General features: G+C 34.2%; 1 protein-coding gene across 1 annotated transcript in view; it reads left to right on the top strand.

Annotated features, from left to right (window-relative positions):
• Window positions 1-23465, top strand: part of LOC121371181 (N-acetylgalactosaminyltransferase 7-like) — a 32022-nt gene extending 8557 nt beyond the window's left edge. The window contains exons 3-12 of the mRNA XM_041496887.1: window positions 2646-2784; window positions 4124-4290; window positions 4945-5152; window positions 6008-6181; window positions 7690-7807; window positions 9412-9531; window positions 10048-10269; window positions 10999-11100; window positions 19363-19488; window positions 20411-23465. Coding sequence (XP_041352821.1) covers window positions 2646-2784; window positions 4124-4290; window positions 4945-5152; window positions 6008-6181; window positions 7690-7807; window positions 9412-9531; window positions 10048-10269; window positions 10999-11100; window positions 19363-19488; window positions 20411-20551 — 1517 coding nt within the window. The 3' untranslated portion in view covers window positions 20552-23465. The remainder of the gene's footprint in view (window positions 1-2645; window positions 2785-4123; window positions 4291-4944; window positions 5153-6007; window positions 6182-7689; window positions 7808-9411; window positions 9532-10047; window positions 10270-10998; window positions 11101-19362; window positions 19489-20410) is intronic.
• The last annotated feature ends 344 nt before the right edge of the window (window positions 23466-23809 follow it).

Here is a 23809-nt window from a genome sequence, read left to right as displayed (position 1 = left end):
GTTAAAAATTTTTTTAATTCTGTGGGGTTTTCTTTTTGACAGCCTTTAAAATATCAATGTTGCATTTTCGGCCTCGAAATGTCCACACCACATTTTATAAGATGCTGGTGTCAGATTTCATAGTATTTATCATTTTTCACCTCATTTAAAATAGACTTGGACATAATGTGGCACTGTAAAATATTTATCATTTTGTTGCCATATTGTTTTAACCCATGAAAAGGTTCTATAGTGAACAAAACCTGAGTAGCACAGCAGTTAGTCATGCTGTTATTATGAATGTTGCATTGCTAATTTTCTGTTTTACGATGACAGCACTGCTTCAAACTGTTGCCATTATTTTATGTATCGTTATTTAACATTAACATGCTGTCTGTTATATAACGTATAGCCAGACTTGACAAGTAGTTAAATCACTTTAACATGTTTAATTTTATGTTAATAGACAATATTATTGTTTTGCGGTTCGTGAAACTGTATTATCCTAGTAGCTTCTCCACAAGTACCATGAAGATCACCCTCATTTAATTATATTTATTTTATGTTATTTTGCCATATGCTTGCCACTATTTAGCCTGTATTGTACGGCTATGAGACATGGAGGGAAAACCAAAGTCGAATGTGTGGAATGCAATACTATGGCATGGTTTGGCATCCATGTTCAGCGCTGGAATTATAATGGACCCAAGTACCCTATTCTTGGGTCCAGGTCAAGTTTGACTCTCGAGTACTCAAGTCCAATATTTTGGACTCATAGAGGTCTAGTGTCTAGTGCCTGAAACAGTTTCAAATCCAGTATAACAGGGTATGCACTTGGGATTTTTTTTTACAGCAACACTTTGACTCGCCCATACAACTTTTGAATGGCCTGCGACCAAATTTTGTTTTAAAAAAGAACTTACTTAAATTGCACTCTAAAAACATGTTATCATATCATACAAACAATAATAACAAGACAAAAGAAGGAAACAGAACTTGTTTTAGTTTTATTACAAACTGTTGTAATTAAATTCTAATTATTATGTTGTCACGGGATCCACACAATCAAACATCTGGAATGTTTTACCAAGGTTCGGTCTTGGAATGAATAAGGTGCTTTTATGACCGTATGACGAGGACTTAAAAAAATTACTAACCTGACAGCAATCTGTACAAACAATAATTACATCCACTAGAGAAATAAAAATACAACACAAGTTAAATAATTATCACTATTTAATGGGAGCAGGTCAACTCACCTCCAACGCGGTTGGTCAACTCGCCCCACACTGTTTAGTCAACTCATATCTTTACCATTTTAAAAATTAATATACCAACATTTTAAGCTAATGTGCATTAAATATTGTTGAATATGCACACCAGTCGGAGTCCAAAAGCCTTGCCTGATAATTTCTTTAACAAACAAACTCGCAAACGTTAAATTAGGCTTGACAGTTCATTGTAATAGATTATTATTTATCTCTATATTAAGATCTCACCAATATAAGTCCCTTTAATAAGTGATCATAATAGCGGAGTTTCACTGTAATATTAATAAATAAAATGACACCAAAGTTGTAGACGTCGATTTTTAATTTTGTCACAATTATTTACGGACAGTAAAGTTTGGAGCGAGTTGTCCAAACACTCGGGCGAGTTGGCTTTGGGGCGAGTTGACCAGCATTCCTATTTAACACTCGCACGTGCACAGGCAATGATAACTGTTGTTGACATCGTTGGCAGTGACGATTGGGTGTGTGGTATAGTAGACTGTATATTCTGTAGACTGTATAACAGTAAAGTTTGGAGCGAGTTGTCCAAACACTCGGGCGAGTTTGCTTTGGGGCGAGTTGACCAGCATTCCTATTTAACACTCGCACGTGCACAGGCAATGATAACTGTTGTTGACATCGTTGGCAGTGACGATTGGGTGTGTGGTATAGTAGACTCTGTATATTCTGTAGACTCTGTATAACGAAAACGTTCCAACACAATGTAACTTTGGAAAACCTCAGGCTTGTAAACGTAACGTGGTGGAATGTGACGAGTTGTTCCAATTGTAACTAAACAGAAAGTAAAGACGGATATGGCCGAGGTGTTCCGATTGAAGATACGAATACATTTACGTGGCTGAAGTTTTCCGAATACATAATCAAAACCGGCTGAGGCATTCCGAATGGTTTTAGACTGTCCGATATACTTGTGAAATGGTCGCTATTATCCTGTATGGGTTTAGTTGCGCAGATATTAATAGGAAACCAGTAGAAAACAATAAATAAAAAATAACTTTCCGATCTCTTACAAACATTAGTTATTTGCATTTTGATACATACTACAATATGCGGGAATTTTCGGTCGCCAAGCGGGTGACACGTGATACGGTTTTGACTTGCCCGACACTATTTTGACTCGCCATGGGCGATCAGGCGACCATAAAGTGCACACCCTGGTATAATTTGTACATTTTTCTTTGTTGCTTTGTTATTTTTTATAGTTGCTTCAGTAGCCTAGCGTTTTCCCAATGATCAGCATTTTAATGTATGTTTATTTATTAGTTTTATAGTATATAGTACCAGTAAACTGTATCAACATAGGTTTTTTTAATGGTAAAAATACTTTAAGTGCCTGGTGATTGAAATGTTTTTGTGGTGTTGTTTTTTAATTAGGAGAATATGGGGAGCCAGTGTATACCACAATGGAAGAAAAGAGCCGAGCTCAGCAATCTGAGCGGGAGTATGGCTTCAACATGGTCAACAGCGATAAGATTGCCATGGACCGGGCAATTCCTGATACCAGAATGGAGGAGTATGCACAGATTTGTAGCTTATTTTCTCTCTATTTAAATTTCCGTTACATCCATTGCAACATAGCATCATCCCATTACATTAAATTACATCATCAGGGAACGTCATTATAACGTCATCCCATTGGTCCAAATATAGCAACAGGAGTTTCTTAATTTCTCGATTATCGTAAAAATTACATCGTCGGGGAACATCATAATTGATGACATCATTTTATATGGGCAAGTTGTCTTATTGAGCGTTATTGTTTATGTACCAAAAATAAATCAAAATTAAGTATGAACTTTTAGTGTTATTATTAGAAAGTATGATTCAAATTTAATTATAAGTATTGTCTGTTATTTCTTTTACACTCATCTGGCTTCACCAATTCACACAGTTTGTGGATGATTTTTATTGTTTATACCCTGATGAACATAAAAGAAATAATAGACAATACTTAATTGTCACAATTACCAAATGTTTGACATCCAATAGTCGATGATTTATCATTAATAAATCAATGTATTGTAAGGTCGACGACGGTCACTCTTCGCACCCTTGTTTTGACTGCGTACACAATAAATGTAACATATTTCACCGTAATTTCACTTGAAATCCATATTTCGTAAAAAGGTACAATTTTTTAATCACATTATTTTCTTCAAGCAGATCCAGGTGTATTAGTAATGTTCAAACAAAAAAATTTCAATAGCAAGTTTGCACTGGAATTTTTCCAGCATTCTTAAAACTGAAACGTTATGTAACCAGTTTATGGTCATTATAAGCGTAATTTAATTCATCTTCTGTGAAGCGATGAATCAGGGCACCCCAACCCTGGCATTGTCAAAATGTGCTGGGGACAATAATTCTTTTTAAGTTTTAAAAGATTAAAATAAATTAAAAGTACCTTTTGTCAAATATATCATCAATAAATTACTGGTAGATATGTTATTTTTATTGTGTACGAAGCCAAAGCAAAGGTGTGAAAAGTGACTGTCGTCGACCTTAGTTGTGTCGTTAAACAAAACAAACTTTAACTTTTTTTATTTTGCTTAAACTTACAGTATTAGCTGGTAAAATTATCATTAAAATATAAGTTCAATGCAAGTAATTGAATAGCTTATGCAAATATAATTAACGTAACTGAACAATCGGTTACCAAGGTATAAAAAATATGTGACGGGATTTATGGTTCCCTAAGATTTTGAAACACTATGCGACAAAAGTTTCCCCACAATATGACTGTCCCTTTTTATATAATAACTTTAAAATGTGATTGAAATTTGAAAGACAAAATGTTAAGCTTCTAAACTTAGTGTTGCTCTATTTCAAGTCCCAATGTTTTGGGGGTTTTTCAGATGTAAATACTGGTGGTATCCGGAGAAACTGCCGACAGCCAGTGTTATTCTGGCATTCCACAATGAAGGCTGGTCGACACTTGTCCGCACAGTGCACAGCATCGTCAACACATCTCCACCACAGCTCCTCAAAGAAGTGATCATGGTGGACGATTTCAGTGACAAAGGTTTGACGCACAACATAAGTGCAATTTCTTACTCTGTGACTAGTGTTTTGTTGTTTAATAATTGACAATATAATGAAACTCCACAAAACCAGACCAAGTAAAAAGTCAAGTTTTAATTAGTATCTGGTTTAGAGTAATTCTGTACTGGGACCGTAATAAACATCCGGTTTTGAGGGAATTCCAGTTTACAAAGGTTCCAATTTGGAGAGGTTTCACTGAAGTTACTTTTTGCAGGCTTTCGGCTTTCACGATAAACGATCGTTTCCGGAAGCGTGTCGGTAAAATCACAGAACCGAAATTTTGTTTCCCATGATTATTTTACGAGTAATTACTGATAAATGTTCTGTATACAATAACTATTAATTTACTTAATTCACATAGACGATTTATCGTTGTGGGTATGATTTAGATAAGTGGTCAGTACCTGAAGTGTAAGATGTTGTATCTTCACCATTAGACCTTTATGGACCATTCAAAGCATGTGATATGTGCCGTTTTGTCTGTAAGTAAGTGCTTATAAACATCAAATATCTGGAACAGCACTTTAACTAAACGTGAATGGTCACCTGATGACAGTAGATATATTTGTTCACAACATGTTTTGACAGCAGCAGATTTCTTTTAACAGATATTCTTTCCATTCTCTTTTTTTAGCTGACCTTAAAGGAAAACTTGAAGAATACGTAAAAAGATTTAATGGAAAAGTAAAGATTACCAGAAATCCAGAGAGACTTGGTTTAATACAGACTCGAACTCGAGGCGCCGAAGTTTCGACTGGTGATGTTATTGTGTTCTTGGATGCTCACTGCGAGTGCAACAGGAACTGGTTACCTCCCTTGTTGACACGTATTCTTCACAACAGGTAAATAAATGTGCTACTAAAGGATGTGATTTTTTCAGCTTTTTATCCAATTTCCTTCTTGTTTTTTACATAAAATAATTTTTACAAAATAAACTGGATTCGATCGGAAATGCTAAAAAGTACCTTTATTTAGATATTGTATGAATATTTCAGCTTTTAAAATATATTTTCAGCTTTTATTTTAAAATAGGTATCACATCCCTGGCTACTATACTTTGGGTTAATTTGTTTAGTAATTCACCAATAATGATTTTGAAAAGTCATGAATGTTTGTATGATAACACCTCAGCACATTTTAAACTTAGCTTTTTGGAGTTTTATATTATTTTTACACTTGGTTAGGAAAGACAGAAAATCCACTGCAGTCTACCAAAAAAGCAGCATAGAACCTTTATTTGCACTTTACCCATAGGCAAGACAGTACATACCAGTAGTTGTGGGCACTGGTTGGGATGGGGGGAAAACCCTATGTTAGTAAAGGGTGATTGATTCTAAAACCCCATCGCACCTCAGCTGAGTGCTCTTCCACTGAGCTACTCCCCACTCAGTGTGTACGGGGTGAGTGTGTATAGTGTATGTGTAAAAATTAACAGTCATGGAATTTTTAAAGCTAACTTAGCACTACAAAATTGTAAAACCATTGTGGGCTATGACGTCACTACAGCACACGCCATAGTAACGTCATAGCCTACAATGGTTTTACTGTTTCTTAGTGCTAAAATAGCTTAGAACATATGAGCCCTGGTCCTTACTTTCTTCTAAATTGATAATATAAATAACAAAATCAGGAAACAATTTTGTTTGATCTTGCAGTCTTGTATATGATGTTGTGATAAAAAACAATTTATGATTCAGGAGGACAATGGCTGTTCCAATAGTGGATGGAATTGACTGGGACAATTTCCGGTATCATCCGGTATACACGACAAATCATCACCGTGGTATTTTTGAGTGGGGCTTTCTCTACAAGGAGAGCCAGGTGCCACAGAAGGAGCTCTCCACGAGAACCTACAACAGTGAGCCCTATAAGTGAGTTAACTCTTATCCACCCAGCTTTACAACCAGAAAACGTCATCACTGACCCACGTTTCCAACGTGAAATATGTAATTTTGAACCAGCATTTTTCAACCTCAAATTGTAAAAAAACAACTAACGTAACACTCTTGTGATGTGTGTCATGGTTTAGAGGACATCTTAGTGAGTCTAATTACCAAAATAAAATTTATAGAAGAACTTTAATTAATATTTTTAAAATATTTTCTTTAAACCCTACAATCACAATCGATGGCATCATTGTTTATAACGCTTTCACATAGTTTATTTTCACTTTCCATTGACAGTGAATAATCCCATCCATCATCTACTTCAAAGTCTGTATTATCAGTTATTTTTGGCAAATATATCTTTTGCAAATCTTTTTGGCAAATACATCTTTTACAAGTCTAACTTGTTTTAAAAGAAATATACAAATAGCAAGAATTCGAACCCATGTGCACATAACGTCATCAATAACGTTTACACAAATTTAGACCGGTTTTTGTATTCTTTTTGATATTGTGATAACAACTTAATGTCGAATACTAGTCAACAAAATACACTCAACGTGTTCAATTCTCATTCTACTAATGTTCTAGCATTCGTAGAATCAAGATAGATAACTCCTGTTAATGTTGACATCTGTGTTTATGAAGACAAGTCGTGTCTTGATATAGTCAAAAATGGGTTTTTACGTTAGATTTGTGGTCGAGAATGGGAGGCTAAGAGTTAAGCATTTTAGTTGTTAGCCCCAGTGGCCTCTAGCTCTAGCCTGTTGACATGGTGTATTGCACGCTTGCTGCTAAAAACTAGATTTTGAGTTCACTCTACATGTTGCAGTCTTTCATATCTGAAGTACGTGATTGCGCTTGTGCCCTCATGTTGCTCCTAATTTTTTTGTTTTAATAACAACAATGCTATCCATTATTACCGATTTCATTTATTCCATATATTTGGCGCGACAACTGGTGGGTGCTCAATAATGAGTACATAGTGAAGATTCATAATTTGATATGGTTTATAAACAGCATTTATATAATTAAATTGAAGATGCATTTTGCTTCAGAACAGATTTAAAAGTAAGAACATTCAACGAAACAGCGAGAAATAGCATAGGACTAGGCTCTTGAGGAATCCCCGATATTTCTGACACGTTAATGTTGGTTATAATGTCACAAATGGATTTTATTAGCCAATAAAATTTCTTGTTACATGTAGATTGAAGTAGAATAATAAATTAATGGATATTTTATCATTTTGATTAATAAATTAAGGGATAGTTATGTTTCATTTTGTTGAGGGTGTGGATTATTTTTTCCTTTATAATATATATTAAATGTTTTATTACATTACAGTAGATTGTGATATTGATTGTATTGTTTTAATGGTGTTTGTTTGTCTTTATTTCATGTAGTACAGAGCAGGTGTGTTTCTCACAGTGCTGATTTAGCAACATGGTACAATTATTAAATATTTTCATTATCGTGTGTTTTTTTAATAGATCCCCTACACATGCAGGAGGTTTGTTTGCAATGGACAGGAAATATTTCTTTGAGCTTGGGGCTTATGATCCAGGCATGCAGATATGGGGAGGCGAAAACTATGAACTCTCATTTAAGGTATGTATCGTTCTCACCGTATACTGATGCATGAACCAGTCACCATAGAGAGTGCCAATTTCACTAGTTCTTTTGATATACTGCCAATGCCTCAGGATTTTGAGTTGAAATTTTATATACCGTATACGCAAATATTTTCGCGGCTAAAATAATTCGCGATCGGGCTTTCATTTTACATTTTCGCAAGGAATTATTTTCGCGACTGTCTCCCTATAATAAAATCAAAATTACCCATATTTCATTTGCCAAACTCTTTTCAATGACGATTTCACGCACATGCTGTCAGCGAGATGTCAATGTTGTATGTATGTCTGATCAGCGAGATGTCAATGTTGTATGTATGTCTGATAAGACATGTTATTGATGGAACACGCACATGCTGTCAGCGAGACGTCAATGTTGTATGTATGTCTGATAAGACATGTTATTGATGGAACACGCACATGCTGTCAGCGAGACGTCAATGTTGTATGTATGTCTGATAAGACATGTTATTGATGGAACACGCACATGCTGTCAGCGAGACGTCAATGTTGTATGTATGTCTGATAAGACATGTTATTGATGGAACACGCACATGCTGTCAGCGAGACGTCAATGTTGTATGTATGTCTGATAAGACATGTTATTGATGGAACACGCACATGCTGTCAGCGAGACGTCAATGTTGTATGTATGTCTGATAAGACATGTTATTGATGGAACACGCACATGCTGTCAGCGAGACGTCAATGTTGTATGTATGTCTGATAAGACATGTTATTGATGGAACACGCACATGCTGTCAGCGAGACGTCAATGTTGTATGTATGTCTGATAAGACATGTTATTGATGGAACACGCACATGCTGTCAGCGAGATGTCAGTGTTGTATGTATGTCTGATAAGACATGTTATTGATGGAACACGCACATGCGATACAAAAAATTTAAAAACATAAATATCAGAAGAAATAACTTTTAATTATTGGTGGTACCCCAAAACTTCCATTCAAGGTTACAAAGAAAACAAACAAAACTGAGGTTACGTAACAACACTTAAATGCAACTGTGTCACTTCGATCAAATCCACGTGACCAGGCAGGTTTACAGAATCACGTCACCTTGCGGACCTCTGTTTGATTCTGATATGGGTTGGGCGTGTAGAGATAAGACTATATATTATACAGTAAATAATGTCTAATGTATCCATGAAAATTATACCAAATCAGAAATAAGTTCACGCGTAATTAAATTCGCGGTGCTATCAACGTGTTCGCGATTTTCGTGGTATATTTTATTCGCGAACATATTTGCGTATACGGTATAGCTTTATCTTGTTCTGTTACAGATCACGTTTGACTTTAATGTTGATTTGCTCATTTTTGACTGAGTTATGGCACTTGAACTTTGGAGATACAATACCTCAAAATATTGAGCTTAAATTTTGTATATAAATTTATCATTTACTGTTATAGATCACGTTTGACTTTCATGGCGATGTAATCATTTTTCACAGAGTTATGGTCCTTAGGAGATGCCAAAATGTGTGTTGGGCCTGTGTGGGTATATATAGAAGTACTCAGAATGCTTGTTTTTTTAGTTTTTATGTTTTTTTTATTGTAGATTTGGCAATGTGGTGGTGTGATAGAGTGGGTCCCCTGCTCAAGAGTGGGCCATATTTACAGAAATCATATGCCTTATGGTTTTGGAAAAGTTAGTCACAAAATTCCAGTTATTCTACTGGTGAGTATATCGTTAGCAACCTTTCTCTTTATGTAGGTACATTTATGGTTAACACTAATTTAACAGAATTTGTTTTAAAAATTGATTGCTGGTGCTGTAATATGGCTAAGTGAGAAAAGGAGTTGTGTTCGCTTCCACACATGGTCAGTCATCATTGTCATTGCATGGTGTGTATATTCACACAGCAAGAAGATTTTGTTTTCTATATTAGGAACCTCGGCCACCATTTTCCTTGCATTTTTCTTTTTCAGTATTATGCCTGATTTAATACAATTGGCTGTTGGTTTTGCTGGCTGTGTTATATTTAGGTATACTGATTTTCTATCGCAGTATTAAAACAAATTTAAAACACAAATTACTTTTTTTAAAGCTCAATCAAAGTAAATGTAGTTTTTATCACATCAATGTAAAGGACATTGTTTTTAATGTGTTACTTGATAGTTTTTGTTATTTTCATTACATACATAAAAACATCTTTATGTTTGTTTCATCCATGTAACTTTTTTCCCTCTGCAGAATTATATGCGGGTCGTCGAAGTTTGGCTGGATGATGAATACAAAGAATATTTCTACACCCGAGAGCCCACCATACGAGGATATCCTATAGGAGATCTCACAAAACAGCTAGCATTCAAGAAAGATAACAACTGTAAAAGCTTTAAGTGGTTTATGGAAAATGTGGCATATGAAGTCTTTGACAGATTTCCACCACTGCCACCAAACAAGGCATGGGGGGAGGTAAGACCATAAATGTATTTGATTACATGTGGTGCATATAATACTTTCTTACGCACCCATTGGTGAGAACATCATTCAATATTTTTGGTAATATTAATAACACGTGTGTATGATAACAATTTAAATACACATGACTGGCTGCTGACCAGGGTCCCATTCCACGAAGTGATCTTAACTCTAAGATCACCTTAAATGCATTGCTATCTTATGCACTTAAGGTGATCTTAGGGCTAAGATCGCTTCATGGAACGGGGCACAGGTTGTAATTGCCGTACCATTCAATAAAAAAGCAGTCGAAACTGATTACTAAATGAGGTACAAGTTAACCTAACATCGATTACACTGTGATGTGTAAGTTAACTATCGGAGCTAAGGCTGTAAATAAGTTTGGGTTGCAAAAGATGTTGAAGATATGTAAGAAATAGAAAACTACAATTCATGTCTGTTAGATGCTAACAAGTTGTTGTAAGATAAATGGTATCTAACAGCCACTCATGCAGTATTCTCTGTATAAATTAATTAAAGCCATATTTATAAACTGAAATAAAACCATGAATTTAAATTTTCTGATGATATTGTTAAGGGTTTTGTTTGATCATAAAATATGAGAGAGAGAGAGAGAGAGAGAGAGAGAGAGAGTGAGAGAGTGAGAGAGTGAGTGAGTGAGTGAGTGAGTCATTGTAGTGGCCTCATCCTTTTAAACTACTGAATTATCATCATGTATTACAGGTCCAAGAGAAACATGGTCAGCGCTGCTGGGATGTCATTGGTCAGGGTGTGAATGGGGGCCCTATTGGGGTATACTACTGTCATCATGGTGGAGGAAATCAGGTATGTAAAAAAGAAATCATTTTATGGAGGTGTAAAATATTAAATTTTCTGTCTCTTTTCAGGGTTTTTTGTTCACATTGTGCTTAAAGCAGGTGGCAGTATTTCATGAGGACATAAATGTTGTATGATATGCCAAGGGATTATTATCCTGTTTATTATCCCAAATCAGTTCTAATACACAGGGCTTCTAAAAAAATTTCAAAAATCCACTAGCCATAGGATCAGTGATTTTTTAAATTTACTAGTCACGATTAAAAATTAATTTGCCCTACTTTAAGAAAATACAATTTTACAAACAGGAATAATTGGATATATCACCTAAAGATAGAACTTAAAAACCTTTAGATTTGGGAGGTGGGGTGGAGGCAGGATATTCATATTTACAAACTATATTTAAATGCAGCATTTGACAACTTAGGGTTTTTTCACTAGCCATTCGGCATGGAGATAGTAGTTATTTACTAACCCAACATGGAATATCACTAGCCACGAGAGTGGGGCTACCATAATCTAGAAGCCCTGATACAGATCAAGTGCTATGAGTTTCTTATTACACTGGGACACCATTGTTTTGGGTTTATACACAATAAACATCGGATATATTTCTGTAATTTCATGTCATATTTATGTTTTTAATCACAATGAACCAAATTTTGAATATGGATTCATTAGCCATGTATTACATCCTACCTTGAATCCTAGTGAGGCGTGTCTCTGTGATAGGTAATCAGTGTACTGCATATCGGGAAGTGCTAGTGAGCACAACTTATTAATGAAAGTAGTGATGCCATAGGGACAAAGACATATTTAATGATGCTAAATTTAATTACTGTGAAATCCTTATTTTTTGTGGGTTTCAATTTTAATGGTTTTGCTAAAATACACATCTCATTGGGTATTTAAATTCATGGATCAAAAAGTTTAAGGCATACTGTCACGGGTTTAATGACTTTATTACTCTAAAAATGGATACTAAATAAAAATTACATTAATTGTTGGAAACCAAATCTAGCTATCGCATCACCGTAACTGAACCATGATGGAGTGAAATCCATGTTATCCCTCTCGGCAATTTTAGTTTTTGAATTATGGACCATTGCCATAATTCAATTATTTTTACAAAATGTCAGTAATAAATGGAGTATGGTGGTTATGAAGATGGTTGAATGAAGTACATTTTGGAACAAATTTTTTTTTTTTTTTTTTTTTAGGTAATACGTTGTTAGACCATTAAATAGGTCAGTTGTCTGTGAAAATATGCCTTTAATATCATAAATTATCTTATAAGTATACATGCATTATATCTTAGTAGACATGTATTATATCTTTGTTGTGTTCTTAAATTTGTTCTTTGCACTAGTCCACAAATTACATTACATTAGACCACCACAAATAAAAGTGATTTCACAGTACTCTAGTAATGTTTTACATCCTCCCGACCCACCTCAGTCAACCCACCACCATCAGTGGTAAGTCAGTATACAAATACTTGCTATCCTTATCTATATAATAATTAGTTTATTTCTGCCTTTTATTATACTAATAATACATTTACAGTTACTTTCATTCAGAATTTAGTGTAAATATTTCATTGTTAGGCCAGTATTTTTTAATTGTTAGATTTATGAACAAGAACTTTTGTGCACAAAGGTACGAGGAAGGGGGAAGGGGGGAACCTGTTTGGGGTGTATCAGTAGGGATGATTTGTTTTTTCTCTCACTGTTACCTTACGAAATGCGCCACAATAGACTAGAATGGTAACTCTTCTTTTTTTTTCTTTAGAGCTATTTGTGGAAGTCGGCGGCAAAAAAAATAAAAGTGAAAAATACGACTTTAAAAAAAATAAATATTTGAGCAAAATTTACATCGGCGGGATCGTAAACAGATAATAAAAAAATATTGGCCTTAAGTAAATAGATTTAGGTTGCATTCATATCCAATACTAGTGAATAATGATTGTAGACAGTATATCTCTTTAATAAAATATACTAAATTAAATGTGCTTTTTTGTTTTTTATGTACAAAAAAAGGTGGTAAGTTCTCAGTCATGCATTTTTATTTATGTGCATGAATTATTATTACTTGGTTTGACCCAGGGGTTTTTTAATGGTATTTTTCCTTTTTTTAGTTGTTTTTTAAAGACACCACAAATGTATAGACAGAGACATGTTTTTTCAGAACATCACAAACATGGATGATGAAACCACGGTATTTCCCTTTTGGTATGCAGGGCTTGAAATGTTAACTAATTGTTTCTCCAGTTTAGATGATGGAATCCATGTAAATATGCTGGGTTTGGTGGTTGTCTTCATGTTTACCTAAAGAAAACAGGTACTAAATGATTAACAAAAGTCACAGTAGCTATTTGTTGTGTCTATTCCGGTGAACATGGCAATAGGTGCATGATTTTTATAATTAAAATCCTTGTTACATCCATATAATTCTAACCGATTGTGATCAGTTGTTAAAATTCCTACTGATTCCCAACACTACTCGAAAGCAGAGTCCATTTTGTCTGCCAGGTAATCATATCCCCCATATGGGATCATACATCCATATTATTATCCACATGGTTCAACATAACCGAGTTAGTAAAAATCATACAAAGCACATGTGTAATAACAGGTAATGACGTAATTTTGTGATGCGCGACGTCTTAACATGAAGTTACATCCCCAGTCCTACTTGGACTGGTATTGTGATATATGACATCATTTCATCGTCTCCTTCTAGTTATTGAAACATTTTGAAACTGCCATTATTCATTAATAAACAAGAATAATAGTATGAATAATAAAGAAATTATACTCGCATGTGAGTTGTTTATATTTTCCTCTTACTAGGGCACTAGACAAATTCTGACACAACTCGTTTTGTAAAATCAGTATGACACAGAAGCTTGTATAATAATATATATATCACACAGGGGTGGAAAAATACCATTGCCCGACTCCCGTGTACAGTAATATTTCACGGTCGGGCAACAAATATTGGTAACCCAACTTGCCCGTGGGCAAGTAAGGATTTTTATTTTATTTTTTTATTATTATTATAATGTTTTTAATACTTACCTTACGCTAGGAAAAATTCTGTGGCTCACCTGTATTTATGTGGTAAAATACTTTTAACTAGTACATTGAATAACTTTCTCAACAAAATAACGAACGATCGATAACGTGTTTTAATTAGTTACGTGTAACCGCCTATCAGTAGTGTTAGAGTAGTCTCCCTTGTGGAAATTTATTTTTATCATGGTGCAGAAACCCATAAGAAGTTTTTTTGCCGGTGGCAGCAAATCGAGTGAAAAAAGAAAAGGGACCGTGGTAAATGAGACAATATTAGCAAAGAAAAAAAAATATGACGATAAGCGGGAACGTAAGTTCATACCGAGTTGGAGGGAACAGTTTCCGTGGGTCGTTTACGAGGCTAACATGTTCTGTTTGCTGTAAATTCCCAAGCGTTAATGCAAAAAATCGCAAACATACTTTTGTTCATGGTTGTTCAAATTTTAGAATTGATTACCTAAAGAGCCATGATGTTTCTAGTGTACATTTAGAATGTGAATCATACAGTAGAACAGCAAATAAAACAAAATGCGGATCTTATTCCACTAGCGACGATCAACATACAAGTGCTATTTTAAAAGCGTTCAAAACATTGGATGACCAAACTCTTAAAAAACCTTGATCGACTTTTTATAACTGCATTTCATACCGCATATAGAGGGAAACCATTATCAGATTTTGAAGCAGATCTTGATCTTCTCGACAGTGTTGATGTTGATATTGGTACTAAATATCGTAATCGGAAAGCAGCAAGTGATTTCATAAAAGCAATTGCAAATTCATTAGAGAAAGAATTTATTCCAGGGCTCAAAGGGTCCAACTTTGTGTCTATATTGAGTGACGGGAGCACAGATCGTGCTGTATTGGAACAAGAGACTGTTTTCTTGAGATATGTTAACAATGGCGAGCCATTGTCATTTCATGCTGGAACTGTGGCATTGGAACATTGCCACACAGATGGTATGCTAGCAGGAATAAAATCTGCTGTTGAATCTTGTGGACTTTCATTTCAAGATATACTGACACCTGATAGACCTGGACCCAGTCTAGTGTGTGTGAATTTTGATGGAGCCTCTGTCATGTTAGGATCAAAAGGGGGTGTGGTTGCAAAGATATGTACGGATGCCAAGCACGTGGTGCCAATACAATGTTTAGCACATAAACTTGAACTATGCATTCTTGATGCTGTTAAACACCTACCAAACCTTACTCTATTCGAAGAAACACTAAAAGAAATACTCAAATTCTATGATTATAGCCCTAAGATGCGCAGACAGCTCAAAGTAATGTCTGAGCTATTTAACACAGAGTTGCTTCATCTCAGTAACATTAAACAAGTGAGGTGGCTCGCTAGCAAGGTCAGAGCTGTGCGTGCTTTGAGGGCCAGTTTTCACACAATTATCCATCACTTTGAGTCTGTTGCGACAGGAACGACAAGTCAAAGTGCCAAAGCTAAAGGCTGGCTGAACAAAATAATAACAACTCCATTCTTAAAAACAATGTTCATTTTGTTGGACATTTTGCCTATTTTATTAGATGTGTCCCTAGTGTTCCAGCGTGAAACCCTGATCATCACTGATCGATTACACTCAGTGGCCTGTTGAAAGAGAAGCCATGTCAGTCTATGGTAAAGATGATATTGCTGACCTGTTGGAACATTTCTCTGTGCTCTTTCCTGAAGATGAAAAACGACTGATCTCACAAGAGTTCACCTTGTTAAAGGGTTACCTCAAAGGTTTTTGTGACAAACCCGTCTTTGACACATACAGCCATCTGCTCAGAAATCAGCCCGTAAAGTACATACACGTCTGCAAATTAGTTGAGCTGATGTTTGTAATGAGCCCGTGAACAGCTATATGTGAGAGAATGTTCTCCAGTATGAACTTAGTCAAGACGAACCACAGGACTGTTCTAAACCAAGAGACACTTGAAAACACTCTGACAATAATGACACATGGACCCAAGACATTGAGAGATTTCTGCCCTAGAGCTGCTGTAAAGGAGTGGATTCAAAGTGCCCAGGGTACATGCCATATCCTGTCTTTAAAATCTGATACGCCTGAAGGTGGACCAGAAACTTCAACAAAACCAGTGGCTTAAAGTAAACAAATAAAGACCACGCAAATCAGAAATGTTTATATATTTTATTCACTTAAAAATTCAACATTCATCACATAAAAATCAGGGCAAGTATAGTACAATTCAGGGCAAGTAAATTTCTAGTTTTTACTTGCCCTCGGACAAGTACATTTATAAAATAATTTTCCACCCCTGATCACACCCATGATTTGGACCCACTTAGTATTGACTATGAACGTTTTTATTTCTAGTCTTCAAAGTAAGTCTCTTCTCCTTTCTAAATAATAGCAGATCTCTTTTTTATTTTTTTAACTTTACTGCCTCTTAATACATTTTTACAGTAAAGATCACTCTATAGTAGGAATGCGGCAACCATTAATCATTAAAAATAAAACGTTTTGTTCTTAGTAGTTTATTAAAATGTACATGCATCATTGTATGTGTAATAGACTACTACGGCCAGTCTACTTGTGGAAAGTATCGTGAATAAATCAAACCATGGAACAAATATTATGAAAATCAAATCAAAAATTAAAACAATTGTCTCATCCCTAATGTATGGCAAATCTATTCCTACAACATATCCCTTTAGCAACGTTGTGGATATTAAAACATAAATTAGCAGTATGAAAAATAAACATGGTTCCATAATGATTTTGACAAAAGATACCTTCTGTTACAGTTAAACCCTTTTTTTCTCTGTTGGTCTCTGCCTTTTTGTGTTAAAAATATTGGGAATTTTCCAAAATCCTTTTTATTTTACCTGGTTATTACCCAAATACATGTATGACCAACCTTTTTACAGAAAAAACATTACATGTCATTGAATAGTTGAAATATGAGAATTTATTTTGATTGTTTTAAGATTGTCGTAAGGGCTTCTTACAGAAGAAGAAAAAATATTCTAGTTAATAATATGATTTATGGAGTTTAGATCTAAATTTTGACAAATGACCATTTAATAGATATTAATCATCACATTCACAAATACATGCAACTTGGAATAATGCCACAGAGACATTTGAGACTGAGACGTCTTCCATTAAAAACCCATATCTGACACATACTACCCGTAACTCGATTCTTACAATATAAAATATTTTTTATTTGACCAATCCTGTTTATTTTTAACATCCATTCTATTATATGGGGAGTCCTTGGTGTCTTTGCCTGTTTATTTCATTTTGAATGCAATAATATAAATTTAAATTGACTTGTTATCAGCATATTAAGATGTCCAATAAACCTATTTCACATTTCATTTGTGCATTCGCATGTTCCTGGCAACTCATAGACGTTATCAAGGAACTTAAATCATATTATGCAACAGATTTTGTACTGTAGTGCTGATAGGGATTATAAAGTCATTTTCCAATTATTAATTATTTTATCAATTGGGAGCCTAAAAATTCTGTTGACATCCAACAAATAAATCGGAGATGTTTGTGAATTATTGCTTCCCACGAAATAAAAAAGATGTTAAAATCTGAGAAACCGTTGTTTTGACTTCATGCACAATAAATATTGGATACGGTTTATAATAATATTAATGTGTATGTGGGTGAGCACATGCAGATATCTATACTACCATAACATAATTTAATGTAAAACATACCGATAAATACATTCTGGATTCTTGTCAGGATTTCTTTTCACCCACTTATTTCAAATTTCATTCAGTGTTTGGAAGAAAAATAATTTGATACATATAAAATTTGAGCTACTATAATAAAACATTAGAATTAGGCCTGTAGGAACAATATTTTAAAGCCCTAGACAGGAGCTAGACAGGAGACTCCAGAGACTCGCTTAAGTTGTTTCACTGCGTTTGGTCTTAAACCATTCCGATGTAAACTTTAGTAGATCGTTATTTGCACCCATTACACCATCCAGTATAAAATATGCTTTTGTAATTCATCAGTTTCACAGCCCTCAGGTACAAGTCGCAGAGACTTTGTCCAAGTTGTTGAACTGCTTTTTGATTTGAACCATTCCACTGTAGATTTCAGTTGACAGTCTTTCATGGCTATTATATCATCTGATATGAAATATGTACATGTTAGTCGCCAGAGTTTCACATCTCCTAGGAAGCTACTCATGATGCTCACGACAAATGTCGGTCATGCCCCCAAAAATGCTAAATCACCTGGATATAGTCTTAATTCGGCAAGGGATGGGCACTCTTCTCGCGCATGTGCAGATGGAATGTGAAATAGGTATATATTTTTTTTAATCTTGCTTCTTCTTTCTTTCTTTTTGTAAGATATAATAATTGTATATACTAAAATAGACAGTTTGATGTATTTTTGTCAAATATTTTTATGTCTTCTAATGATCTGTTAAATCATACTTTTTATTTATTCACCGTTTCATATTTTGTGAAAATATGATTTCAAATTATATTCAACCAAAACAAATATTTAAATAATCTCTGTCTATTGATGTCATGTAACCAACATGACCACTGAAATGAATTATTAGCTTTCTCTGATATCTTCACTTGAGGATTGTCATTCATTTGCTTAAGATTCTTTCCAATCATAAGTTTTTATGGACAACTTTTAAAATCAATTATAAGCACATCTAAAATTTTAAAAAACCAAAGACTGTTTTTTGATTGTTGGGCAAAAACAAAATGGCTTTGTGGTTTGTAGGACTATCCTGAACAATGTTAAAGGTTTGTTTTGTTTAATGACACCACTAGAGCACATTGATTTATTAATCATTGGCTATTGGATGTCAAACATTTGGTAATTCTGACATAGTCTTGGAGAGAAAACCTACATTTTTCATTAGTAGCAAGGGATCTTTTATATACACCATCCCACAGTCAGGATCTCCTAATGATGCTGTAATTAATTTTTTACGGATAGGGGAATTTTTTGATGATCTCTGTTCAAATTCAGTGTACAATGCTAATAAATTTTTTTAGTATTGCCATAATGTTTATGCTAATGTGATTAAGAGAAGATAAAATTTGGTGTATATGCTTTTACATTCACAATCTTGGGGTGTAGCACATATTTTTAAATGAATTATTTGTGTAAATATTTTGTTGACAGTTGATAAATTATATTTCGTATATTTTATTTTAAATTCAATTTTTGTTTTCTTTCAGTTATTCAGAATAAACACCAAAGGTCAGATAGGTTATGGAGAGCGATGTATTGAATCAGACAATGGTGATACGTTGCATATTCACTTCTGTGATGTCCAACCCACTGGACCTTGGAATTATGATGAGGTGAAGCATTTTTACTGTCTCTTATCTATCTCTAACCTTTTAACAGTTCTTTGTAGTTCAATGACAGCATATCATTTTGAGAAATAATTTCAATTCTCTGTAATATGGCAGTTGGCATGGTATGTACACCTAAGAAATTTCTTCTAATGTGAAACCTCTCAATACTGGACCTCCTCTAAATCGGACATTTTTCATTGTTCTGTGATTTTTCACAAGCTAGACATAAACTTTTCTAAACTAGAAACTAGTAAAAATTTGACACCACTTGCCAGATTTTTTCGTTATTCCTTAAATTCATTATTGGCAAATTTTATTTTACTTGGTTTAATAATTAATATTTTGTTGGAAAATATCTGATGGTTTAGCATATTTTGGAAATAATTTGCCGAGAAATGTTCTACTCGCCGAGAGCAGTTCTGGAATACCGGTCTCATTGTGTTTATTAGTCTTTTACTGTTCCAACCCGAGGGGACTATAGGTTTCACCTCCATCCTGTCTGTTTATCTATCCATCCGTCTGTCCCACATGTAGTTTTCCGGATATATAGCTTTACCATCTACTGTTACATATCAAGTTGGACCTTGATTTACCCAGTTTTGACATAGTTATGGCCCTTGAACTTAACAGGATTAATGAGAGGGGGGGGTGGGGTGGGAGGAGGAATTCCAGACTTCTCTTTTTTGGCAATGTCTTAAGATATTGAGTTGAATTTTGTGTTTATTTTTTATCATGTTCTATTACAGATTAAGTTCAACTGTCATTGCAATTTACCCATTTATCACAGAGTTATGGCCCTTTAATTTAGGAGATACAAAAATTAGTTGGCCCAGTAGGTGACATGTATTGTTTTAGCAGTACTCTGAGAATGCTTGTTTAGCTAATTGTCACAGTAGTTTTCAGTGTTTGTTGTTGTGTTTTCCAGAACACTGGACTGATTCGCAACAAAGATCACAACAAGTGTGTAGAGATTGGAAAAGATGAGCGACTTCATTTACAGCCATGTGACCCAGCTTCAAAAACACAGCAGTATGTTGTTAATGAAATATTTCCATGGAAAAGATAATACTGTTTGTTAGTTCTACAAAGTTTTTACAAGTATATTGTTTGCTTAAACCTTATCACCAAAAAATATCCAGACAAATTTGTTCAGGTCTAATGTTTCCTAGGTGGGTTTTTTTTCACTATAATATTTAATTTAAAAAAAGTAAAAAGTGCCAACTAATTCACTGCTAAAATTGTTAGTAAGACTTAACAGCAAATAATGTTTTTTTTAAAGAGTGACATCTCTTTTGTTCTGTTATACAGGGGTGGGAATTCTCCTTGGATCAGCTGTTTTCCTCATGGAACATTGCGTTTGCTCACATTTTAATCGTCCTTTCCTCAAAAATGTGTCGGATGGCACAGATTTTAACCTAGGATTTCAAGAATTTTCGGGACCCCTCGGGATTTCCTCTTTTTTACAGTTCACCAATTCCCACCCCTGGTTATGACCTTTTTAAAAATGAAACTATTACTCAGAGAGTGATTTCCATTTCTCCATCCTATCTTATTTGTTCATTGTTACAATTTAAAATAGATGGGTCTACATGATTTGATAGAAGTCGTGGAATGACAATGATCTGTCATTTTGCCTTCATATTTTTACACAAATTTATAATGTATTAGTTTGAATCTGGAAAAATGGTATTTTAAGAAGGCTTTTATAAGTAATTGTTGATATGATGGTGCTGGTTTCGCGTTGAAACTGGGACTATCTGATTATTTGAATCTGGCACATACAGATATACTTCATTGTATAATAGACAATGACATCACTGAAATTTCCTGCATATTGCTCGTGAGTTGTATGTTTTAAAACACATAAAAATAACTTCTGTAAATTATTTGACAATGTGGACTATATGACTATTTCTGTTTCTCAGAGCTAAAAAAATGTGGGCAGTATGAAATTCTCATTTCAGGCAAACTGTACAATTAAACAAAACCTAGTTGTGAGCTATCCAGCTTAGCGGGAAATATGCAGGAAATTACTGTAAAGTATGTACGGTAACTAGTATTACACCACTAAGACAGATTTTTTTTTATCTTCGTCCTTTTTAATTTGGTGTGTAATTTTGTGATCAACAGTAACAGTTGTTTAATATGTTTTTGTTGTTGATTTTTATTTAGGGTAAATGTTTCAGTATCTTATGAAAGATTTTTTTTGCCTGGAGGTTTGTGTTTTGTTACTTTCTTTTACATTTAATGGTTCTGTATTCATTCTGTCATTCCTGGATTGCTTACATTTTTAACCTTGAATCTGAATAAATCACAATTTATTAATATTTTAAGGAACAAGTTTTATCCAAGGTCTTGCTTGAAGTCATTTCAAATTCAAAAATAGCTACCGTCATGTACATTTCAAAGATATTTGAAATGTATTTGACATGTCTTCCATAAAGAACACTGTATTGTTCAGTTATGTATATAGAACATATGAGATGTAAATATTGATTTATTAATAAAAAGTATTAATTATGTGTTGTTGCCAAAGAGGAAGTAACTTTTAGTTGTAGGAAATCAGAGAAGTTATTGACGTTGAAACAATACTAAATTAATTGGTGTTAAGACCTAAAAAAAAAAAAAATCTATGTTTCCGGGAATGTGTTAGAAAAACATTTGGTTAGGTAGGTTGGTTATTTTAAAAAATGTTGTCACCTTTATATTAAATTTTTTTAAGGGAAAAAAATTTATATTAAATATTGGAAAACAAAATTAGGTTTGGCTCTTATTTGTAGGTAGGGTCAATTTCCCAGAAACATACAGTTTTTTTATTGAGGCCTAAACAGATATTTTTTTATCTAGAAATCTTAAATAACCTTCCCTCATTGCACCTTTGTTTAACACCCAATAGCCAATGTGTATTTTTGTGCTGGGGTGTCATTAAACATTCATTCATTCATTCATTCAATCTCTGTATGTTTTGTTTTTTCACAATGTGACTCAAGTAACAGTTTATTGTGTATGATCAACTTGTATTGTCAGAATGCAAATATTATAGTGATTTTTGTTGTAAGTAGTGTTAGCTTGTTACTGAAACTTGCACACTGACATTGCTATAAGAATTTTGTATCGACATTTACTAAATTTGTATTGAACATATCATTTACAAGACACAACGGAATGGAAGTGTTTCTTAGTTGTCTTACCTGTGTACTGTTTATTTATTGAAATCCCCCTTTGAAAAACACTTGTCATTTGTTGCCATTGTTAAGATGTTGCTGACTAACAAAAATGTTTTTATGTTTTTCTGTATAAATATCAGTGGTTGTGTATTAAATGTGTTTCTGTTTAAATCTTGCTGGCCTTTTTTGGGGGCCAAAAGTCCACTCAAGTCGCCAAGTTAATAGCAGTAGTGAGAAGTCGAAAGTCATATTTGATCTGTAACAGTACGTGATAAAGCTATACACAAAATGTCAGCTCAATATCTCAAAACCTGCAAAAAACATCCAGAAAACATGTGGGAGAGATGGATGGACAGACAGACAGACAGACTGGTAGGGGACTACAAGATAGGAGAAGTGACTTCTCCCTTCCCAGAAGAAAGGTGAGAAGTGTGATAAAAATAGGAGAAGTGAAAATTTTGCCATGTTCAGCTTTCAATCTGAAAAATTCCAAATTATACACTCTATTCAATCTTAATTTTTCTATGTAAAATACTACTTCCGGTAATAAAATTTAAACCAAACAATTGTATGTTTCATTAAAAACATGATATTATTAAGTAGTTGATAATGTGCCGTTATGTTAAAATGAAAATATTAATTAGTATTTTCTGGCATTACTGTAATTAATGTGGTCAACGATAAACAACACTTGACTAGTCACAGCAAACAACGCGACATGTCGATGTACAGTCTGGCACCAAAGAAAAAATACTGTCCTGACATATGTCGACAAGGTGCCAAGTGAGCTGATAATAAACAAGTCAGAGTCTTGACGTCTGTTGTCTGATTTCATTTTTGAAATTGAATTAAGTGTAAAATATTACAGCGACTTCATGGCGATTTACCCATTTTTGACAAGTTATGGCCCTTGAACTTGGGAGATATGAAAATTTGTTTTCCCTACTTTTTTTCCCAGAAGTCCTTGAGATATTAACCTGATATTTTGTGTTTATCATGCAACTATGCTTCCTATTGACCTGATAACCCCTACCTGATGATTCAAAGTGTTATCATGTCACTAGGAAATGAGTTGTGTGCATGATGAATGTTTGCTCAATTTTCAGGTAGATAGTTTTCTCATTTTTCAAGCATCCATTTACAGCAATAATTGTCGA

This window comes from Gigantopelta aegis, chromosome 4 (genome assembly GCF_016097555.1).
Source record: "Gigantopelta aegis isolate Gae_Host chromosome 4, Gae_host_genome, whole genome shotgun sequence".
In the NCBI taxonomy this organism is placed as follows: Eukaryota; Metazoa; Mollusca; class Gastropoda; order Neomphalida; family Peltospiridae; genus Gigantopelta; species Gigantopelta aegis.
The sequence above is the reverse complement of the archived record's forward strand: the minus strand, read 5'-3'. Positions and strand labels throughout refer to the sequence as shown.